We start from the raw sequence: 25,914 nt of genomic DNA, 5'->3' as shown, positions 1-25,914 counted from the left end.
TCCCTCTCTCTCTGTGTGTTTAGCATTATAAGAAACACTGTAAAAGTATTTGGTAGATTCATTCTGAAATAAATTTTGCTTCTACTAAAAATAACCACTGGATGGCATCGTTTTAAAGCTATTGCTACGAGCAATTATTATTGTAGTAAGTAGTATTATTATAATTCAGTTCAATAATATATAGGTTGAAAATCTCAAGGTAGCCTTACCAACACAGTGACAGGATGGAAAATCATACTGAGTTTTAATTGGTGTATCCAGTAGGTTTTTGATAGGAGTATCCAGCAGTTTCAGAGGAGACTCTAAAAAATTGTTAAGGTTGTGGTCTGTAGTTCTCTTGGTTGGTGTAAAATCAGAGGACATCCTCTTGTCCTCCCCTCCCAGGTTGACGTTGGTTGACAGAATGGTTACAGCGCCTGCCGTTTCAACTTTAACCTGCTTGGGTGACTTTATAATCATATCTTTTCTTTCAAACAAGGGGGAGAGCTGGTACTGTTTGAGTTGCTGCTCCATCGTGGCAATGATGCTCTTCTGCTCACAGTTCGACGGCAGGAATTCTTGTTTAATTGTGTGTCCCATCATTGCAATTCCCACTTCTCTGGTTTGCGTGGGCACAGAAGGCACAGACTGAGGATTGTGTTCACTTTTGATGGACTTCAGTGTAGTTTTAAACTCCTCCAAGTTTTGATGGTAAGCTTGTTCCTGTTTTTGCAACAGGTGCCACCGAAGTGCAGCATGCTTGTGATTTTGATTTGGGAGCTGTTGTGGATGGGTTTTAGCACAGGGTTCACATGATTCTGATTTTGTATATCTCTGTGAATGGATATGGCCCATGACCTGTTGGTTCAAAGAACTTTGCCCTGGTTCAAGTTGTTGTTGCTGTGGTGGTGGAGGGATCCCCATGTGATTCAATTGCTGTCCGTGCTCTAGGATTTGTTGCTGTTGCAAGTATTGCTTTGGGACTCCAGTACTTGGAGAGTGCTTTGTTTGCTGCATATCTTGCATTTTGTGGAACTTATATTGTTCCTGAGGAATACTACCATTGGCTTTCTCATATGAAAAGTTATTTTGGGGAGGCTGGGTATTTGGTAACGTTGATTCCAAGTATGGATCTACAGCTTTACTGGGAGAAGTTGCAAATGTTTCTGTCTGTATTTGGTGGGATTCATAGTTTGATGTTTTAAGCTGCTTTTCTAACCTTATGTAGTCCTCCAACTTCATCCTATTCAAGAGCTGCCGATCAAATGGCCTTTGAGGAGACTCTTGTGCTGGACCCATTTTTATATCCTTAGTGTCTTGAGAAGAGTGTTGCTGCAAGACATGCTGTACCTGTTGCTGTTCAGACTGAGGTTGATGTGGTTGCTGCTCCTGTAAAAACTCTGATGACAGCATTTGCTGTACATCCTGGGTATTATCGCATAAGTGCTCTTGCTGTATCTGGGGCTGAAACTGATGTTGTACCTGCTCTTGGGACAGACTGCACTGCTGGTTTCCATGGTGCAGAATGTTTGGCTGCATGTGAGTCTCTGCTTGTACCACTGGATTGTTTTTTGAATTCTGTTGTTGCCATTCAGCAGCCTGCTGGATTTGATCCTGTGCTAAACTAGGTTTGTACATTTGGGGCATCTGCTGCTCCTGTTGCTTTGACTGTTGGAAATCCTGAATTTGGAAGCCTTGCACTGCCTCTGTATTCTGTGTATGGGTTTCCCCCTGACTCTGCATCTGCTTATGTTGCTGTGACAATAAATTTAAATTCTTCCACGTCTGAGACAGGACTCCTTGCTGCGAAAGCTGCGAAGAATTCAGATCTATCCAATTCAACAGAGGATAGGAGTGTGTCTGCTGTAATATTTTGCCAGCTTCTCCATTAAAGGGCATTTCATTTTCCATCTCGTTGCCTTGCTTTTGCTGGGCCGTTAGGTGCTGAAGAGCTTTCTGTCCCTGCTGATAAGGCGGCTGAGGTTTCAGATCATTTGCAGAAATTGGTGTATCTCGAATCAGATGTGGAGGAGGTAGCTGGTTAGGTAGCGCAGGTGAGCCCAGAATGCCACTGATTTCAGCTGCATTATAGTCCAGCAGCTGATGCTGTGTAGCATATGACACCCTGTGTTGAAGGTTGTGAGGCTGTAAGAGCAGACTGGGAGCCGGTGACCGATGCCCAGTTTTAGATTCCTTGTTTTTGATTATGCTTTCCAGATCTTTTTCAGTTAAGTTTTCAAAAGGGTTGAATCCGTCTGCTTCCCCAGAATAGGGCTCTACACTTAACACTGCATTTGGTTTATGGAACATATCTGGTGTCTCAGATTCATTAGAGAAACACTCTGTGTTTGTTTGACCTTGTAAACTGCTCCCAGGTCTTGCAGGTTGGACTTTGCCAGGGCCCTGCCCCTCGTGACATTGCTCAGTTGTCACCGGAACGTTCTGCAGGTTGTATGATTGCTGATGTTGAAGCTGCTGGGGCTCTCCTTGAAACTCATTTAGGTAGTTGTCTGTGCTCACTGGTGTATTACAGATATCAGGGGTGTGGACCTGTGGGGAGACTGTATCTGGCACTTCAGAATGTGTAGAAGCAGAGGTCTGTTGTGAAATTGCCAAATCTGGGGTATGGGGTGAATGTGTTGCCTCGATGGGCAAGTCATTTGCAACAGGGCTTTTGACAGCATGTTCCTGAGATGCATTGTTCTGCAATGCAATGGAAACATGGTCTGGGTAATACTGAGACAATGTTTTTTCCAGGAGGTCACCGTGAATGTTTTCCATGGAGGAAGGAGAAACTATAGCACCATTGGAGACTGGCACTTGCTTGTTCCTGGATAGAGAGAAAATGTCCCCATTGTAGTAGTTACAGTTTTTCTTGTCCTGACTGCTTTCCTTCTGTCTCTGAAGTTTATGGCATTCCGGACCGTCACATTCACACTCTAAAGGCTTTTTTAGTTCTGGAAAACTATTTTGTATCCTTGCTATCCCCAGAGCTTCTTTTTTGCTACATACATTGATCACATTGTTTTCTTCTACTTTACTTTCTTGGCCATTTACCTCCAAATCTAATCGGACTTCTCTGGACTCATGAAGCCCCAGTAAAGACGATTCACTAAAAGCGTGCTTTATCCCACCATTGTGAATATAGGGTGTATTTTTAATTAAGTCTTGCATTACTGCAGGACTTGAACTGTTTTCCTGTTGCCTCTTCATTTGGCTGACTCCCAAGTTACTTTTAAAATAGTTCCAATTGTTATCTCCATTGATTTGCTGTGGGAGTGCTTCTGGTAATTGGTTTCCATTCTGCGTTTTTGTGTTCAGATTTTCGATCTGATGGACATTAGTAGGATGTGCTAATAACAGTGAATTCAGTCTCTTGTCTGCCACATGACTGGTCTTATCCGATTCTATCTGGTCTGCTCTGGGTCCATCCACAAGGCTGCCCTCTGAACGTACCTGAAAAACAAAAAGAAAATAAAAGGCTTTATGATTGCTGTTTTCACATGGCACAAAGTCAGGTGAACCTAAAGTGTAACACACTTGTGAAATCTAAATTTCTGCCTACAGTAGATTACAAAGCAGAAAGCCCTAAAACCTTAAACCTACATTACAGGATTAACTGGTTCAAAAGACATGTCAGCATATGAATCCTCTGAAGCAGTTGTTTTTATAATAATACGACCTAAAATGAATACACTGATTTGCTTATACAAAAAATACCTGTTTAGTCCATTCAAACTTTTGAACAATAGGGGGGCTCGAGTGACTTAATTTGAAAGACATTATATCCTCTCTAATTGCTTTGAAATGCACACCCCCACCATATTAAAATGGATACCCCCACTGCAGAGCACACCGTCACACGAGTTTCAAGTTATGCTGAACTGTATGAGAGTTAACACTAGGTTATAGCAATAATAATAATAATAATAAATAATGTAGAAAAACATCAATGAATTAACAATAGTATGTTTTAACTTTTAAAATTGCTTGCATGTGAGCATTCTTTGTCTGGGTATTACTGTCAGGAGTTGAAATAAAGCTAAACTCTTAATTATTCCACAGTCCCTAATCTTGAAAGACTTTATTTCACATTAAATACAAATTATTTCACAAATGTTTATATATAATATATATATATATATATAATATATATATATATATATAATATATATATATATATTAAATATTTAATTGAGTTTAAATATATTCAATCAATTATATTTTTACTAGAAATTGCCTGTGATGAATCTTCAAACATTTGGTCTTTCCTTTTTTGATCTTTATTGTCAACTATGTACTAGAAAGCAATTAGCAGAAGTCATCTATTGCGTACATTCTGATATAACCCCTCCAGCTCATTCTGAGCATCTGAATATGAATAGGTAACACACCTATTCTGTTAATGTGCAGGTGGTTTGTAATTGCACAGTTTAGCACTGCACCACTGACTTTAAATGGCCAGTATACATTTGGCTTACAGGCTACTCGTGATAATATGAATTAGTGGTATAATGCAAAAAATGTGTTGCTGGTCCCTTGAAATCCATATTAAGGAGAATTGACTGACCTCCTGTAAGTACCATAACTTGTGAACATGGCACCATGATTTATTTTAATCGTCTAGGCTAAACATAATACAGTAATACAATGTACAATGCTAAAATCATTTAGTTGCAATTTAAAATAATATTTTATTTGCATTGTACACCAATGTAAAACTATGGACTTTACTTAGTATATTATATTATTGCACAACTTTAACAGATCCGGATTTGTCTGGACGCCAGCAAACATATCAATCATTCCAGATTGCTTCTAGTCTTGGTTTGAGTTATTCGTCGACACTGCAAAGCCTTACCTATAAATTACTGCTTTTCAAAGAGTATCCTGTACAATAAACCCTATCTACATTAATAATATAATCATTAACCTACCATTTTCAGAAAAAAAGTCCTGCGAGCAACTATTTAAAACCTTTTTAATATCATAATTGCAGCAGCATCAAAAAGACGTCAAGCACAGGTCTCTAGTCATTTTTTCTCCGGAAAAAACTGAGAAAACCTTTCAATGGCAGAGTGACGACGAAAGGAGCCGAATGAAGCCAAAGACTATCACAGACATTTGCAGAACTTTTTGAGATGTTATAGTAATAAAATAATGACTTGGATCACATTATTACATTAATCGGTATGCACGACTATGAAGAGGTATGTGAAAAATATAGCGAACAAGGGGTGGGACTTGGCTTCAATACGCAGTGTCCTTTGCTATGCAGTGCATTTGAAACCTGTTTTCCTCTGAAAAAAAATAAAAATAAACAGTGCGTGTAAAATAAACAGCGTCAGTGAAAATAAATTGGACCTGACGCACCTGACAAGCGCTGAATAAATGGACTGCTAATGGTTAAAACACGGCATACGGTAAAATGCTAAGAGGGCAATTTATTATTATTATTATTATTGTTATTATTATTATTATTATTATTATTATTATTATTATTATTATTATATTATTTAGCAGACACCTTTATCCAAGGTGACTTTTAACATAATTATTAAAGGAATGACATTCTTGAAAAATCAGCCTTCTTCAACACATTCCTCAATCTCTGTGGACTATATTTAAAACTACAATCATATTTCAAATTTAACAAAATGTTAACCCTCTTTTTCTACATATATCAATACCAATGTGTTCCTATTTGTATAAATATAGGCCATGTTTCTTATGTTATGTCATTTGCCCCACAGCTTAGTGTACTTGCCTTTGCAAGTGCACTAAGAGGTATGTTACTCAAAACACAATAACCACCAGGTTCTGGATCAACTGTATGCCTGCAGTGTCCTGGTCTCTTTATTATCTACACCCACCATAACTGAGAATGGGCCTCTCTTGAAATGCCCTTGAGGGCTGGAGTCTTCCGTCAGCTGGCATACATACATTTCAATCACAGTTCTTTAATGGTGTGACCTGATTTTGCTGCACAGCCACGGAACGCATGATACATGTTTCAGCAATGTATGCTTGTGACATTTAATGTGACTGCTGAAGCTTCCTTTGAGATCACAGCTTTCCTGAGAGAGAGCAAAACATACAAAACCTGTTATTAGAATGTGTTAGCTGTAAATGCTCTACTACTAGGTTTCACTGGAGGAAACATACTATTAAGTTAGGTAAGCACAAGTTAATACCCGTCATGCTACCAGTGAAACATCTGAAAGTACACTAGAGCACATGTTTCCGAATATTCACTTATTTTTAGTTCTATACAGTAGTAATGTACTCGTATCTGAAGATATACAAATTTATAAGGGAAATGTGTTCACTTTCAGATTTTTGTTATCTTTGAACTATTTAAGAAAATGGTTCATTAGCAACATATAATCTAACTAAAGAAATTGTGCTTCAAATATAATGTTCTATAGTTTAGACGGTTAAACAGTGGCGGACCAAAAATCAAACACCTAATAATAAACATGAGTGTGTTTAGTGCATTTCTGCCTGTAAAAATATATATAATTCAAGAGAGGGTCCTATATTGGTTCATATGAGACGGAATAACCCCATTCAATGTCCTTCAATAGCACAGATATTCTCAGCTGTTTTTCGTACGTTCACTCAAAGCAAAATGTAGATTGCACTCCATGCATTGGTTTTGTCTGCTTCACATAATTAGTAATGCATGTCACATCAGTAGCATCTGCGAAACAATTACTGCACTCAACTCTGCAGTCTAATCCATCATAATTATGACCTTCCATTTTGCAGATGCTATGAAGACTAGTTTAAAAATAGCAGATTACTATAAAATACAATGGCATATCACTTCAGTAGCAAGCAACGTCGGATCTGTTGAGCACCATTTGACTTGCAAAGCAGCTAGGATGTAACATTAACATGATTAGCTCAGTAAGGCAGTGACTTTTATTATCCTGTCATATTTATATTCATTCTGAAGACAGACAAAAAGCAGCAAGTTACTTTCTCAAGTTTAATACCATATGTTGTCTTCAATGTTAATTCCAGATATACACATTTTCACTTTAGATAAAACTGCTGCATCCTGTAAACTTTTCTGTGAACCACATGATCTGATGGCAGTAAGATTGTTGGAGTGAGTTTGAACTACAACACATGAAGCGATCAGATACTTTAGAGCAGCATCAACATTTCATCTATAGCGTTGTATCTGAAATATCTATGTGATGGGTAAAATACAGTGTAAATGCACGATAAATCCATATTTTACTTTCCTGTTCACTAACACAGAACATACTAATTACTGTATGTGCACACTATTTGGCTTATTTACATGCCATAGTACACGCACTAAATTTAGTGCGAGCGATAATTTCCGAGACTACACGTGACCACCTTCATATAAAAACCTTTTGGTCAGTAGCTTATTGTGAAAGGTGGAGGTGGCTTACATTGACTAAAAATGAGAGCTCAACAGACACAGCACTCAGCTGGGGACAGGCAGAGGCAACATAAAGTGAAACTGCACTGTTTTCCTTTTCATTTTAACATGTATTCCTTGTCTGATGTAAAACAAAAAAGCCCCTTTCCTTTCTCCTTTAATGCATGTACAGTAGAAGTAATGCTGTGCAATGGCAAATTTTTCTTTTTGTCTTGCTTACTGGAGAAATATTGATTGATGAGACGTAGCCTCAGTTCTCTTCCTTGTTGGCATTGTCACCCTGCAGAGCAGGCTCCATGGATTGGGGTCACAGTGCTATGTGAATACAATCAATATCAGCCATCAGACTGGAGAAACCAGCAACCTGGCAGAAGCCCACTTTCACGTCCTATAAACCTGTCCTCTGTGTGGGAAATTTCATATAATTCTCTGCAAGCTTTAGCAGGGCATGCAGTTGTATTGTATACATGAGTATCCAGCCAAATTTTGGATATTGCCACAACAACAACAACACTAACATACTGCATGCTTTTCACTTCCCGGACAGCTCCTTTGAACAAAATGTAAAATTTTAGTTTGGTCCTGTCCCCTTTTGCAGCAAGCACAACTGTCAGGTGGCATTTTTCATTTCCAGTAGTTTTCAATGATATGATACGGGCCCACGAGTATCCACAGTGCCGGACCCAGCCATGTCGAACCAAACATCTTGGCAAGCTTTTTTTTTCTTTTCATTCATTGTCCACATACAGAATGTAAGAAACAAGTTTCTTTGTTAGCTTGTCTGCATCTTTTTGAGCAAGGATGGTAGCGGCGTCACACAGAAAATCCATTACCTTTCAGCAATGTATTCAGTCACCCACCGCTAGCTTTATACTTGACTGCAGTGCTATTCTCTAAAGAAAGAAATAGCTATTTGGCTTTGTCATTATCAAGTCAGAAACCTGTGCTTCCAGCATTTCACTTACTTTCTTTCTTCCCCTGCTATCCACTTTCTTCCGTTTTTGCTGAGTTTCTGATTCATTTTCAAGCATTTGTTTTCCATTCTTGTACACACCTGGGGCCCAAGCCATGTGCTGCAGCTTCACCTGCATTTTGTTCTGCAAACCTTAACACTTCAAGCTTTAATTTTAAATTGTAACATCTTTTCGGCGCTATTGAAAAACAAATAGCTAAACTCACTGTACGGCTGTTTGGGTGTATTGGTGGGAACATCCAGTTTAACGGGCATTATAGTATTATTCATAACCCAGCATTTAAAAGATATCCGGCGTTTATTTACAATACTTCCCAGCAGCCCCGGCGCCTGTTGGAGACCGTCGATTAATTGAGACTGGGCAATTATTTGAAGTTTTACTGTATTTTTAAATTTTATTTTAACTGTATGTTACCATTTCAAGTGCCCAACAACCTTATCATTTCTAGACTTTTTCCGTTCAAACATATTTTCATAACCAAGTAATTAAGCAAGATTTATTTCGCGTTATTGAAATCAGTGAATCAAACGAACAAATCTGTTGAATTGTTTCACTAAACTGAATGAATCAAACAAATAGTCAGTAAAAAGAATCAAACTACACATCACCTCTAAAAAGAGGTTTAAATAATACTTGTAATAATGGTTATAGCTGACTTCCATACAAACTAATTAATGATCACTTTAATCCGTACACTATGTAAAATTAACATCCTTTAGTAAATACCATGTGAACACAACTCATGTCGTTATTCTGAGCTGGATGCTCTTTTAAATACATCAGCATGCATTACCATACACATCACATATTCAATCTAATTACCATAGTGTGAAGCACTAAATTTAGTGCACGCAATAATATGCCAAGTATCGCATGTGATAGTGAATAAAATTGCAATAGTAAACAGTGAACGTGCACACTAATTTAAATTATCGCGCACTGTAAAGTTCAGCTCCCTTTAGCAAATGAGGCCTTCATCTGTGAAACTTTAATTTCAATATTATTATTAAATTTATAAAATTACAGGCACACTAAATATCTTGCACATTACATTTTGTTTCTATGATATATTCAATTTAAATTATCCTTTTTTTTAAATAATGACAATGTATAACTTCTTATTTCAGGAAGCACATATGTATAATTGAGTTTCCAATGGCAGTGAACTTCAAAGTTCATAAAACCCACAAACCCCTACAGAAATTCAAAATAAGTTTATTGGGTCAATGGAGGTGGTACTTGTTAGTTGGGTGTTTGTGGGGTTTATGATTATCAGTGTGGGGTTTCATTTTAAATTGATTCAGCATTAAATAAACCGATGCATGTCATTTTAAAATTCATCATTAAAGAGCTATAACATCACATTTAATACAAGTTTAAAAACATATTCTCCATGTACAAAGTTGAAGGAATAAAATTAAAAGAAACTTGATTTGCAATTTTGGGAAAGTGATGCGATTGCACACTTCTCAATGGCAATACTAATATATTCTACATCAAAAGTCAACATTGAACCTATCCCACTCTACCTTGCAACTTGTTCTGGAACATTTACTTTAAAAGGATGTCAAACAAGTGCTTAGGGCTGTTTCTGATAATGTAGTTCGTTCCCATCATCAGAATCTATTTAAATTATATAAAATCACAGCAGAAGGACATACTGGCACACTTTAATAATCTTATTGGTGTTTTCGTCCATTGACCCACTTATTAACATTACAACATACAATAAAAATACAGTGAAATTAAGTCCCCAGAAAATAAGGTTTTTCAATTTTAGGATGGCAATATTTAGATCTGCCACTGTTTGGACTGCTACAATAGACCCCATCAAAGTGTAACATTCATTTAGAGCCCAAGTTAAATACAGAGCAAACCAACAAGTTTTTAAGAATTGGATGGAAAATCTGGTTATGTTTACAATTATACATCAAAACATGAGAAAAAGTGGGGTTTGGGTGTAGTGTGGGCACTAAAACCAGTATTTTATAGCAATATCAAGTTAGCCTTAAAAGCCTTGCATGTTACATTAAAAAGCAGAACCTCCAGTGCTTCTATCGTAATTGGAGACAGACTCAGAATGCCTCTGAAAAGTTCTTCATCACTGTATTCTATGAATGGAACAATGCACTTTATAAACTGCAGTAATGCAGGGCACAGAGACTGGTATGTTTCATTTGGCATACTCTGCACCTCATCACAGTTGCTTGTGATCTTATAGGAAAAGCTGTCAAGCTTCAAACTACTTCTGTCCAGCTCATCCTGGTTTCATATCATCTGTAACCACTTTAACAATGCTGTGTGAAAAATGTTCATAAAAAAAAACAGCCTATTTTGGGCAACGGCCCATCAGAACTTGTTAGTATGACTTATTCCACACTGCATAATGGATTGGGCTATACTGACCTTCAGAAATGAAACAAATGGAAATAGGGAGCTCCATATATGGTACAATATATGCATAAATTAATGGCTGGCAGAAAGAATAGCACCATGGCAGCACTAATAGATAACAGCTACAATAGCACATTTGCAATGTATTACATCCGTCAGCTAGGAAAAAGATAGATTGCATGCTTTTGCAAAATCTCCTCTTGAACACCTAATATCTTAGTTTTGGTTTATTTTTGGTTTATATCTTTTAGTTTTGATTTAAATTGTGAAAATTATAATGCAGCATGTAATAAATAACCTTGGTAATCATTGAGTGACTGAAAATGCAATTTAATACTCCCATAGTTTTTACCTATATGCCCATGAAGAAAGTTTACTATCAGATCTTGCAGGTGGATTTTTAACCTCATACTTATGCTAAACCATTTAAGCTATGCGTGTGCTATTAATTGTAATAATTATAAAAATCATCATTATCAACTTTCCCTAGCACAGAAGAAATCTAAATTTAGTTTTATTATATGAAGAAACAACATCCTCGATTATAGCTGTAAACTTGTCTGCCTATATATAATTTTAATGTAAAATGCCTCTTGTTTGCAGAGCCCCAGGATGTGTGGCAGTAATGTTCTGAAATGTTAATTCTACATCTCCATGTTATGCAGAAAATTAATACATAAATCCCTTTATGTGCCTTTTCCAGGATGTAACAGACTGGTTTCATAGATCATGATAAACATGAATCTAGAACTACCAATCCTTACCTTACGGAATGATTTGCGCTAATTTGTGTCTTTAAAACCAGCCAAACATGTCTTCGTCAGACTAGACTCACAGTCTATGTGAACTGAGACATTTACTCTTCAGTACACATAAAAAACATTGTGTGCTTTGGCTTGTGCCTTAATAAGTGTGTGCTACTATTGTATTCTATAACTTTAAAGGTAGTTTATGACTGATGTAATTGGGTTCTCATACCACCAAATATATGTAATTTATTTATGGCTAGTAGTGCACAAAAAAAAGCAGTTTGAACCAAGAAACATCACACAAATCAAGATTTACATATTGACTGCAAAGTTAAACAGTTGCAGTTCATGTCCAGTAATGTTACCCAAGCTTGTAAATCACTGTCTTTAAAAAAAAAAACTATATTCCCACAGTTCCTGACATAACCTGCCACAAGCAACTTATTTGCCTCACAAGCGTAGAGCCCTTATTTAATGCCGTATCAAAACAGAACCCTTGCCAACCACTTGCAACCCCTTGGAATTAGCTTGAAAGTGTCAGTGAAATCCAACTCCAGTCTCCCTGGAGGTACAAACCAGAGTTTATTGAACACCAAGCTGCTTGTCACAGTTGGATACACCCACCTTAAAAAAAAGAGAAAATATAAGATTACAAAGCCAGAGATCCCTACTGAGAGCTCCCTGCAAAAAATGCTAATGTAGACTCAGCTTCTTTGAAACATTAACAATATTGGCAGCACTCTGTTCACAGTGCATTTAAAGATGAATTTTTTTTTTCTCAGTCGGCTGACTGAATTTAATATATATAATATATATATATATATATATATATATATATATATATATATATATATTATATATATATATATTGTAAGGACCTGTTCCCACATGATATACAGCTAAGAGGCTTAAATTCAAAAGCTTCCACATATCTATATTTATAATAATTGAACGAGGAACTTCGCTATCTTGAACTGCTTGACTTGCTATTCTCATGTTGTAACAAAACACAAACTTCCTTTTCACAGTCCTTATTATTTTCTGTTCTGTATATTTTAATATTTGAAGGACTGCAATTAGAATCTATCTTACAGAAAATTAAGTTCATCACTACAACTGTCATGTAAGATGTTATTCAAAGTTAGCTGGGTTTATATTTCTACATTTACACTCATTTCAAAGCCATTGGTTTTTTAAAATGTATTAGTGCGTTTTGAAAAGCAGTGTTAGCACATTAACCCAACAAGCATCTTCTATACAGGTGCTTTATGTTCCTATTAATTTACAAGCCAATTTAAATTACACAAAAAAAATATTAAAATGAATTATAAATAATACTACATTTTGCTGAATCAAAGTGCACATATATACAAGGTATCTTCTACAGTAGATTTGGTATACATGTCAGGTTGTGCATGTGTAAATTTGAGTTTGTTTTTACCAAGTTAATTTATAACATGTGTTTAGGAAATATTCTCAGCTACTGTGAGAAATGAAAGACGTTTCACTGTACTCAATGGGTTAAGCTGGCAAGACTTCACTGCTTCTGTCTACTGATAATGACAACTGCTCTGAGCCACGCTTCTCAAGTTCAAACAGGGACACGGAAGTCGTAACACTTCTAATTGCTCTAGCACTATCAAGATATTGTGGAGAAAATTCATAAATCAGCTTGGTGGCAGCACCCTTTTTGTAGTGACTAAAAATAACTTATTATTACACGTGTCCATTTCCTTTCAGGACTAAATAACACTATTAATCTTTTCCTGTTTTAAATCAAAGCAAATAGTTTATTCTACCACTATCCTGGCAGTACATGTATGTAAATCATATTTATTACTCAAGCTAACACATCTGTTAAAAAACAAAACAAACAGAACAATTCAGTCATTGAAAGAAACAAAATTAATTGTGTTTTCCAGGTAACAATGTTTCTGAGTGAGTAAAGTTAAAAAAAGTTAAGTGCATTTTCGTCTTGGTTTTAAACCTGGAACCTGTGTTTGAAACACAAATGTATGTGGTGAGGGCGTATAAAAAAAGTAATGTCATCTAGAGTACTAGGTCACTAAAGCAGGCTGCAGCGAGACTTTCTTTTTATGTCAGAAGCTTAAGCTACGACCCAGCCAATGCAGGAGACCGCTGTTTTGGAGCTCCATTTAGAAAGCACAGTTGTTGTTTTCTACAGTTCTTGCCATCAGAGCACATACAAATCTCAAGATAACTGTTCTGTGAACAAGTTACTTGAATGTTAGTCATAAACTGAAGTTTCATGTGTCAAAGTAAAGGCAGATTTCGTGTATCCAGTCAAACCGAGAATTTGTCAATTCCTTTTACAGTGACAAAATACTGGTATCAGGAACTTCAAATGCATTTTTCTCAGTTGGAAGTTGAAGAGTACTTTTAGTGATTGCTTTATTTGTTAAATTAAAACAACTAACAACAGGTCTGCCTCATATTGTACCAATGAAAGTTAATAGAATACATATTCTTCCTTGGATTTATTTGTTTTTCTTCTAATGTAATGTTAACCTCAGTCAAGGTGATTTTTTCTAACCCCCTTATCAAATACGCCTGTCTAAATCATCATGGCAACACATCATTTTCTACCCAGGTTGCATCATCCCCCAGTTGTAAAATGCAATGGAAATTAAAGAAAGACACTCCTCATTTACAGCACAAACCAGCTACCTAGTGTGAGTCCAGTCGCACAAAGACACTGCACTGCATGGTCAGACATCTTTGAGAGTCCCCTGTGGATCAGCTTTCCTGAGAAATTACAATTTGAAACCTATTTACATGCTGCTTGTCAGCTGCACAGCTCAAGCATTAGTAAAGTAGAATGCGGCATTAGTAAAATGATACTGCAGTGGTAACAATTTCTTATTTTGACAATTGTATGAAGCAATGAACACTGGTAATTCATGATGGTACCATGACCGTATAGCCTTGCTACCACCAGACCTGGAGCACAGTGAAATATTGCGCTGGTAATACAGTGCTGTGTTCTGTTGCTGGTAATGATGTTATCTGCTGTTGATTCTGCTTGGGTTTTTATAATTGTATTGCACTGACATTTGGCTCTATGCAGGTGTTATTCATCCTTAAATGCAGCCAGCATTGGTAAAAGACTGTATTGCTTCAAATGCATACCCTCTTTGCTAAAATTTTGAATCACTTGAACATTTTCTTCATTATTTTTGCGTCACTGTCAGTAAGTTTGCATTCACTTTCAATAATTGCAATCAATTGTTTTAATAATTAATGTTTTATATAATGGTAAGCCTTTGAGCAGTTACATATGTAATCTTCCTACTTGCATGTTCACAGAATATCAATAAGAAATGTAGTTGTTACTCACGAGTGACTAGTGTGAGATTACAAAAGCCTGTTTTGAATACAATCAGTTGGGTCTGTGTTTGAGGCAGTACAATTGGGTTGTGTAACTGAGTTTAAATTAATTTGAGAAGAACAGCAGTAAGTTGGGTCTTGACTCCTTGTACTATTCCCTTGTCACAAACCAATTTACAAACCAATGAAAACTGTGAACTTGCCAGTAGCCAGCGACGACTCTGTGCAGCAAGGTATAACCATACAAGGCTATGTGACAAATTTGTGGTCAGCACCACAGTGAGAAACATTATATCATGCTACTTTAATGACGCTCAGCACAACTATCAGTATAATCATCTTGCAACTGAATTCAAATGCTGATTAGTCTTCAACCCAATTTCACAGCTGAGAGAACCATTTGTCCTATTGTAAGTGACTGCATGTAATGCAAAGTTCACAGCCTACCTCTGTAAAGGGCTTTGTGATGATGGTCCACTATGAAAGGTGCTATATAAAAATAAAGATATTATTATTATTATTATTATTATTATTATTATTATTATTATTATTATTATTATTATTAATATAGCCATGTGGGTTTTAACAGAGGCTTTCGTTACATTATTTACAATAAAGTTAGACTTTAGAGAGTCTATTAGGAGAGAGCTACATGCCTGAAGGGGCTTTTACAGCCATACCACACCCCAGCTTTGCTCAGGCACCTTTGTCCCAAAACTGTCCCAATAGTGTGTGTATGAATTTACCCATTTTCTATGTCAAGCCATTTTCAACAAATGTAGTTTATGAGATATATTTATGAAATATAACATATCCCCACAGTTTAATGCACTTCTAATCAATCACCACCCCTGAAGCATGATCTAAGGAAATGTCATCACTTATTATTTTATGTGAAATAATAGCTCAACTTAAAACATGAACATAATCTATTAGAAACAAATTAATATGTTGCTTATCCAAGATGTACAACATAACACAGAAATATGTACACTACCGGTCAAAAGTTTTAGAACACCTCCATTTTTTCAGTTTCTATTGAAATGTACACAGTTTAATGTCTCAATGTACTCTGAAACTAAAGCATAGAACAAATAAACAATTGGAGATAAAAAAAAGAAATCATGGAATCCTTTTGTTTAACAAAATGTAATCAAAATTTTTGACTCATCAAAGTAGCCACCTTTTGCAGATATAACAGCCGAACACACTTGTGGCATTCTTTCTACAATCGAAATCAAATATTGTTTGGAAAGTTGCACTGTTGCAGAAGTTCCCACAAATGTGTTGCACTTGTAGGTTGCTTTGCTTTCACCCTTCTGTCCAGTTCATCCCAAACCAGCTCGATGGGGTTTAAGTCTGGAGACTGTGCTGGCCATTCTATGATTTGAAGCCTATATTTGTTCTTTTCTTCTAAGGTAGTTCTGACATAGCCTGGAGGTATGTTTTGGGCCATTATCTTGCTGTAGAATGAACCCCTGACCAACTAGGCATATACCAGAGGGTATTGTATAGCGCTGCAAAATGTTGTGGTTGCCGTTTTGGTTCAGGGTGTCACTCACTCTGTGCAAGTCGCCGACCAGCAAAAGAGCCCCAGACCATCACGCTTCCTCCTCCATGTTTGACAGTTGGTGTCACACACCGAGGAACCATCCTTTCACCTACTCGATGGCGTACAAAAACCCTGCGTGATGAACCGAAGATTTCAAATTTTGATTCATCGGTCCATAAGCACTTCTTCCAGTCTTCAGTAGTCCACTGGCAGTGCTTCATGGCCCAGGCAAGCCTCTTTTTCTTATTTTGCAATCTTAGCAATGGCTTTCTTACTGCCACTCGACCTGCAGCTCGAAGTCTTCTCTTCACAGTTGAAACTGAGACTTGCTTACTTCGACCAGTGTTAAGCTGTGCTTGAAGCTGTTGTCCTGTGAGCTGCCTATCACGCAAGCTGTTGACTTTCAGAAACTTGTCTTCTGATTCTGTTGTGACTTTGGGTCTGCCAGACCTCTTCCTGTCAGAGTTTCCTCTAGTTTCCAAGTGCTTTTTGATGGTGTCGGAAACTATACTCAATGACACCTTGGCTATCTTTGCAATTTCTCTAAAGGAAAGACCTACACTTTTAAGGGTTATAATGGTCTGTCTGTCTTTGTAAATTGCCCTTTTCTCACCATTATGATAGCAATATACTACTTCCTGCAGTACAATACTGTCCAAACAATGCTTAAGAGGGTGTAGTAACACAGTCTGTTCCAGCACTGCTTTTATACAGACAGAGGGTTTGTAAGTAATCATCAAAAGTTGGGACACCTGTAGGAATTGTTAGCATCAACTTTCAAGGCTTAATTTACTTCCATTGCTGCAGAACAGCTGTAAGTTGTTAACCCATTACTTGTTCCCTGAAAAAGGCCTTTTTATATAACTCTGAAATATACATTATTTTTCAGGTTATGGTAACCTAAACTTTTCTTTTTTAACCTCTGTCAGTTTACTGCTTACCTTTGTACCATTTCAGGTTATTCACTGGACTTGAACTGCTTAAATGTCAATAAAAACTGTAAAAATGGGGGTGTTCTATAACTTTTGACTGGTAGTGTAGTTATCAAAAGTACTGTACCAAAACTTTACAACTAAATTTCCTGAGATGAGAAAGAAATGGCCGAGAATGGTATTTGAGTAAACAACTTCCTATTTTCAGTTTATCTGTAGAACGCTGTGAGAAAAAAAACACAGTGTAATTGTGGCTCTAGTCCTTACAGTTCCCTGACACTATACAGAAACGATATTTACAAAGGCTTTGCATTTTGTTTTTTAATTAATACTGAAATAAGATTTTCCTTTTTGTCGGCTTAAAAGGAAACTATTTTGCAACTGTTTGGATAAATGGACTATTCTGATCAGCTAACAACATTATACAAGGTTGGGTTTATCTTTGTGTCTTGAACTGATATTTTAATTCATTCAAGTTATTGGTATCTGTGTGCAGAAGTTAATGTAACATTCTTAGGTGTGGCTCTACCTTCCTAACACCTCCAAGATTGTTAATATCTAATTTCACCCAACTCCCCTGTATTATGTAACACTTAGTTACAAAATAAATTCATTAGTGGCTGTTTATAGCGTCTTCTGTTCTGCTCTAATGGTGTTTGCAGCTATCTGCATGCCAGTAAGCACAAAGGGCTAGTGCCTATGTTCAGAATAATGAAACCAAAGTGCTTTGATCTCCAACAATCAAATAATCACAACCCTTATAAGCAATTCTCTTATTAGTGTAGCCACAACACCACCAAAAGGTGTGGTAAGAAGGGTTTGACCTAAATTAATTTTACTAATCTTTGTCTTCTGTGGTATACACTGTATATAATAGAGTTTGTCAAAGTATGTTTGTCAAAATGTATAACTACATTTCTTTCAAGTACTGCACACTAGCTTATGATTTTTTTTTACTTTTCAGTATAGCATAACACAAGATGAAAACCTATGACTGTGTTAGGTACCAGTGTCACTCAGGTTAAAATATTCAAAGACAAGTTAATACTATATATAAAACATTACTCTATAGTATTGCCAAGTACACTGCAATATATTTTCACTCTGGTTATCTGTTTTCAGAAAAAAAAAATACCATGGTGGCTGTTTCCTGTTGATTCCCTGAGTGAAAACTAATAACCAAATGATGATAGCAAATGAAAGTACAGTTCATTGGTTGAACATATCTTAGTCACATGATTGCCACACATGTAAGAAATAATTAGATATTGCTACCTTGGAACTGTATTCAAACAGCATGCCAGTAAGTACTGCAGTCCCACTTTATATACTTAACTTCAGCAAATGTAATACATCACCTTTAAAACCATTTCAGCAGTTGTTATATAGAACTATTTTAGTTTACTTTTAGTATAGCCTTTAAGCTTAATTTCAGAATACAGATATGCCCATATATACAGTACACCCAAAAGGTAATCAGTATTTAGAGAACTCTCAAAAATAATGACTACATTTACACAGTAACATTACATAATAAAATGTAAACACAGTAACATTACATTAAAAAAACTTCCTCTGTAAAATGATCTGACATCTTTAGAGTGTTAAATTTTGATGAAAGTAAACATACTGTTTTATAAAACATTACTTTAAAAATAAGTTTCATCTTAAAATAATTAACACAATTAAAATGGTGCACTGTTATTTTGGAGATTCATTTAAATGCAAAGCATGGCCTTTTTGTCTTCTATCATTTAGACGAGACGATAAAAACGCATTTCTTACAGGAGGCTGTGTGGTCCAGTGGTTAAATGAATAGCCCTATTGGAAAGCAGGTCAGTATAACACACTGTGTGAGTAAATAAATCAAATCAACACACTTAAGTGAAATTTAGAAAACAAAACAAACAATAACAATTATAAAACAATACAATACAATAATTAAGTGATCAAAAATAAATAAAACATTTGTGTGACAAAAAAAAGTGGCAACCGCTACCTTCTTGTTTCAATGATATTTAAACATCAGACCCCATTGGATCATCAGATCATGACAAAAAATGAGTGTTTGATGCGTCTGAAATTTACCAAACCCAGCAACCTTGTTACAGCAGCACGTCCAGGTCACCTGCAGCAGATTTAAATAATAAAGCTTCCCGCATCTTGATTGCGGGCCCGCCCCCTAATCAGAAGTAATAGAATCAGAGCAGAAGGATGTTCACCTGTCTACAGTAGTCTATGTACAATTCAAAAGCTAAGCATATCCATACATTCTGTATACAAAGATGTAAACGATTTACGACATGGTAGAAATTTTTTAATTTTAACAAAGATTTTAGCTTAATATCTTCAATCATTTATTAGCATTACATCTTTCACAGTTTTTAAAGTTTGAATGCAAGAAGATTCAGTGATGGGACGAAGCCTAGTTAAGATTCAAATAAAAGACAACTCTACTGTTATGTTGATCTCTGAAGAGATCAGCCTCCAAACATTTTCTCTTCGCTCTGTGTCCTTGTAAACTTTAGACAAAGTGTCATAGAAAACTGGGAATTTCTGAATTGTGTAAATTAACTAGTACTTGCAGGTGAAAAGCGCTGGTGCGCGTATTTATTAAACAAAAATAAAATATAAAGGTTGTACAAAAAAAAAACACTGCTCACAGAGCAAAAAAAAGGTTTGCACAAAAACAAATCACAAACACTGACATCAAATAAGCAAGTACCGTGCTTCCTGCACACGTAGCAATTGTTATTTTTCTTAAATCTTTTCTCCTTCGCTCTCAATCACGTACTTCCTTCCAAACAACGGATTTCTCTCCTCTGATATCCCATATGGCTATATTCAATGTATACGGACAACCTGTGTGTGTGTGTGTGTGTGTCTATGTGTGTGTGTGTGTGTGTATCTATATATATATATATATATATATATATATATATATATATATATATATATTATATATATATATATATATATATATATATATATATATATATAGCCTGAGTGTTTGAGTTCTTTTCAGCACACAAACTAACCAAACACTCAGGAAGTGGATTGTAAATGCGTGATTGGGCTATTTATTTATGCACAAAAATGAATTAAAAAAAACAATTCCCGATTAAAACACAAACACGTTTTATACACAGTTACACCTGAAACCACACAGTACCTAGACACTACACGACACGACACGCAGTCGAGGCTCTTCACACAGGAGAGACCCAGAACAGACTGACTGTTCTTTCTTTATACTTTGGGAGCTGGTTTCAATTAACAAAATAACAATTACGTTTGGTAGAGTGATTTTAACCCCTTTTCTGCCAAAACCACACATTCTGCATTGATATCTGCAACCATATTCTGCATTGATATGCATTATATATATATATATATATATATATATATATATATATATATATATATATATATATATATATATATATATATATATTTCTAGATATCTGCTCACCTACTCTTTTTCATCAGAAAACATAACCTGTCAGCCACCCATTCGTTTTACATTCTCCCAAGTCAGTGGCTCCAGCTACATGGGCGCAAGTTTCTGTCCCCCTGAAACTTGGTTCCCACCTCATCACTATGAGCTACACAAGAAGGATCCAGCTGTTAGAGGTCAGAAATGGCATCTACTTGGTTACAAAACATTGAAATAATAGGGGAATCTTAAGTTTTAGAAATAAGCCTCATCTCTCCTTGGTTTGCAGTTTTTTTTTTTCTGTACTATCTGGCTAAATTTACTTTCCACTGCAATCTTGTACTCCTTCCCAGTTTATTTGTTAATCAATATATTTGACTGGTTTAATACACAGCCTCAGCTATTGCACAGTGCAAAGCTAATTCTGTTCAGACTGCACAATATCCATGGTGATCACCTCCTTATTAGTGTACCATAGTTATCTGCTCAAAACATTAATTTAGCACAAACAGAATGCTTGGGTTAACAATACCACATGTTTTAAACATTGATTCCATGGGATCAAAGGACTAAAGTTTCTTCCTACTATATGAACAGTAATTCCAATAACTTGATTTTTTTAGCTCCCCCTACCCCAAAGCCATTTCTTTTGTTTCACCATTTCCTTTGGTGGCAGTTGAATTCCTGTTGGTTTTTTTCTTTCAGCGAAGCCTTTAATTAGTATAATGTTGTCTGTATTAAGTTGTCTGTTAGGAAGTTGCCCAGTTGTGGGAAGTCTCAAATCGTGTAACTGTAGAGACAGTTTAACTATATTCTAAAGCTGTTTTAAAATATCTCCATTTCGCAGAGGGGAGCTCGACTCTTTTGTGTTGGCAGCAAACACACTATTGAAACACATCATCACCCCGTAAAATAGATTTTATTGAAAACATAACTCAAAAAGCTTGACAATTCCAGAAATCTAGTGCTAAGTAAACTATTACATTGCCTGCTAAAGTAATTTCCAATTGTAAGACACTAACAGTAAAGATACATTTAACTGTATCTTATCTACTTTGAGCTAAAACATGCAGCACAGTAATTAAGAAAGAAAGCCATTGGAAAGTGGAATTTTTAGTTTTTAGTTTAATCTGTGACTAGAAGATACAGTACTTTAATTTTGATAACATTTTTAGAAGAACATGAAATTTCATTGGTTTACCATCTAAAATAAACCTAGATATTTTACTCAACAATAAAATTGTTGTCAAATAGAACATATATATATATATATATATATATATATATATATATATATATATATATATATATATATATATATATATATATATATATAAAGCACACGTTTCAAACCTGCTATGCCTGTCAACGAAGACACACTATAAACCTATCCTGAGGACAACACTTTAAATAAAATAAGTAAAACTAAATGTATTCTAAAGGAAGTTTTGTATATCTTATCACACTGATCAGTTCTCTCTCTCTCTCTCTCTCTCTCTCTCTCTCTCTCTCTCTCTCTCTCTCTCTCTCTCTCTCTCACACTCACACACACACACACACACATCCATCTGGTTACTGTAAACCCAACCAAACTGTAACCACACTTACCAAATGAAGTCACACCTCTACAAAGAATATCTTTCATTATAGCTAATAAGTGTATGAAGCCAACTTAAACACTGATTTCATTAAAAAAATAAATAAAAATTATGGATACTGTAAAGCCCTTAATATAGGCTGCAATTAGCAGCAATGTAAGTTAGATTAAAAGACATATGAAAATCATATACAATCCATAAAAGAGGTGTTACATTAATTGTGAATGTGCTTTTGTTTGCATCCAGTTTCATAGCACAGTGGAACTGAGGTTACAGGAAATTCATTATTTTTTTTATGGAATGCAAAGTAAATCAGTGGTTGAAGTGATAAACTGGTTCTCAGCCCTCAGCTCTATCCACTAGGTCATACTCCCTACATTTTCACCACAATTGTCCAAAACATTAATTCAGGACATTAATGAATCTAAAGAGGCAAGCACAATTCATTAAAAAAAAAAGTTTCAATGATGTAAAACCAAATAAAATCTAGTCTGTTATGGTTTGCAAAGTACAACCTCAACCATAGGTAGTGCATTGCTTTTGCCGCCCGTGGAAGGACCAGTGATATTCAAATATTTAGATCATGTGAGGCCTTGAGAGTTGCTCTCTTTGACTGTTATGTGAGAGCCCTCAGGAATTCTGGGATTGTGTTTGTAAACAGTGTAGCCATGTGCGCGTACTCATGAGGAGAGATTTTCAGGCTGGCCTGAAAATCTTACCCAGAGGTAACCCTTGGCATTGATATAGCACAATTCGCCAATTTGTATTTATTTTTTGTACTGTTCTAGCTATCAGGCAAGGACTTTTTGCAAAATAATTTTCAGAATGGCACACATTTAAAAACCTATTTCGAGCAGTAATGAATGGCCTCATTATGCTGCTGTAGATGAGGTATTACTCAGCGTAATTGTTGAATGCAAATTGAGACAAATTAGAAAAAAGGTACATAATCAACTGAAAAGTGGCTCAACTTTTTCTGTCTGTTTATCTCACAGTCATAACAAGAAATGAAATTTAAGTAGGCTTATCATAGGTGCTTAAATTGTAAAACTATGTGTCAAATAGTCACACTGTAGGTACAGTTCACCTAATTGTATTTAAATTCTAAGGTAGGGAATGTATGTACTGTACCTGCAGATTGGTTACAGATCCTATTTTTCTGAATGCTGCAGAACCCTTTAGACGCTACATTAATATTATTATTGCAAACGTACTTGCAAGATTACCGTGGCATACTACTGTAAAAGCATAGCAAAATCCATGGTTAATCAGATTTACAGTTAAACACATTAGGTGACGTACATTGATAGCAATAACAGATACATTGGTGGCTGTTAAACAATACCATTCAACTGCATGAGTAAGGCTGGGCCTGGTCAAGACCTGGATGGGAGTCGTCCAAGGACACCAGATCCTGTGAGAAGTGGTTTATGTGTCAAAAGGTAATGACTCTTCCCTCTAAACTAGCAGGGCCCTGTCTACTTTGTAAACATAATTAAAAAAAAAATACAATGGCACAATCTCCCAGCATTGGCTAATTTAATTAATTAATTAGAAAAAAATGTTTTCCTTAATTCAACCTACTTATAAGGGAACAGTGTATACATTGGAATATGATCTTTTTTTTCAATTGTATTGATATTTTAATTGTTAGAAGCATGAACTGTTTATTGCATTTTCATATAACAAGTAAGTTGGAACCTGGATGTACCATTCTCTTTCTGTATTGTAGTTGAGTTATATCATTTGAATAGCAAATTATATTCAACTTCAAGCCAGTAAGCATTCCACAATTGGTCCAATCTGCATGAAAAAGACTCGGCCCTTGAACTATGATACTGAGTTAACTGTTCAAATACATTTTTGTCACAATAAAAAAAAGCTATACTTCCTAGTGCCTATTCCTATTATTGGATTTTCACATTCCAAACATGTAAATGGACATCTCTATTTTCCCACCGATTCCTCCACACACTGACTACTGGCAGACAGCCTCAATAGCAAATTGGAAATTAGGCATGCTTGTGTTCTATTCAAGGGTAAACCATTTGTGGTTATACACTTCAATCTTGCTTCCAAGTTTAATACAAGCTTTCTGAGAGACTTGGCAACTACATTCACCAGTGTTTGATTCTGACTGAATGGGTTTGTTGTGTCTCACATCTTTAGGCAACAGTCTACTGGCTTTTATAAACTGTGGGTAGGTCTTAAAGATAATTTGAGACTTTAAACAAGTGAACGTTGTTGCAGAAAATAAATAGTACAAAGGCTAACAGTTCAGCTGAACTCAAGAAGAATATTAAGCTTAGCAAGAGGTTAGCTGAATGTGCAATAAGGTTGGACTGGAATTAATAGGGCTTTGCAGGCTTTTATTAATATATTATGTATGTATGTATGTATGTGGCAGACAACATTATCCAAGGTGAATTACAGGTGTTATAGGGCACTATAGGGTTACAATGTTAAATCAATATTTAAATATAGTATAGTTTATAGTATATATATATATATATATATATATATATATATATATATATATATATATATATATCTCTATATATATATATATATATCCTATCCCATATTCTAATTTAAGATTTGAATATGTCTTAATGATCTCTCTTTACATGATGAGAAGTATAAATACCAATAGTGTAATGGTAGTTTCATCATAAATAGTATATATAAATATATATATATATATATATATTAATATATATATAATTATAATATATATATATCTTATATATATATTATATATATATATATAGTATATACTACAATTTGTAACTGACTACAGGAATGGCAACATATTTTGCACATTGGCAACTACCCTATATTAAAAACACAATGATGTAGCTTTATCAAGGATTATGCATATCACCCCTTCTGATGATTCAGACAACTGCAAAAGAACAGAAATGCATCCTTATAAAAAAAGTGCTTTTTGTCTTTATTGCAGTGTGAAAATAAAGTAGATTTAGCACTAGCCGACAACCAATTAATTGTGTGTGCTTATGAAAGCAAAACTTTTCTACATCACATCAGTGCATTAGTTTCCCTGTGTAGTGCCAACTGAAGGTCCAGCACATTGGTCCATCAAAACAAACTCTGAATAGACATACTTTCCCAGATCCTTGTACAATGGTGACACCGTATAGTCAATGACCATGTGCACCATTTCAAAAAAATACAATTTCATTGGCTTGCAGCCAAGAACCAAAACTAAGGTTGATCTCAGGAGTCAACCAACAAAATAAAACAGAAAACACTTAGAAGCCTATTTTGAATCCAAAGACAAGTACATTCACTAAAGAGTACAATGTTTCTTCTTTTAATTAAATTTACATGTGCACCACCTCCCTCTCTAGGATGTTTATTCACAATACTGTCATTAGCAGAAGCAGATTCCTTTACAAGCATGCCTTGTTTCGCATATCACACACCACTGTGATCCACCATTAAAGTGCATAGCCCTGGTGAATACACAAACAAAATACAAATGAGCTCGGACCTTTATCTCCAGTAT

The 25,914-nt window shown here is 35.6% G+C and overlaps 2 protein-coding genes across 2 annotated transcripts in view; one reads left to right on the top strand and one right to left on the bottom strand.

Annotated features, from left to right (window-relative positions):
• LOC121296355 (inorganic pyrophosphatase-like) overlaps positions 1–25,914 on the top strand; it is a 105,384-nt gene that overhangs the window by 42,919 nt on the left and 36,551 nt on the right. The gene's annotated exons all lie outside the window — the stretch shown is intronic.
• LOC121327427 (methylcytosine dioxygenase TET2-like) overlaps positions 1–25,914 on the bottom strand; it is a 60,140-nt gene that overhangs the window by 15,657 nt on the left and 18,569 nt on the right. The window contains exon 4 of the mRNA XM_041271496.1: positions 210–3,435. Within this exon, the coding sequence (XP_041127430.1) occupies positions 210–3,435 (3,226 nt within the window). The remainder of the gene's footprint in view (positions 1–209; positions 3,436–25,914) is intronic.

This window comes from Polyodon spathula, chromosome 2 (genome assembly GCF_017654505.1).
Source record: "Polyodon spathula isolate WHYD16114869_AA chromosome 2, ASM1765450v1, whole genome shotgun sequence".
NCBI lineage: Eukaryota > Metazoa > Chordata > Actinopteri > Acipenseriformes > Polyodontidae > Polyodon > Polyodon spathula.
This window is presented reverse-complemented; position numbering and strand designations above follow the sequence as displayed.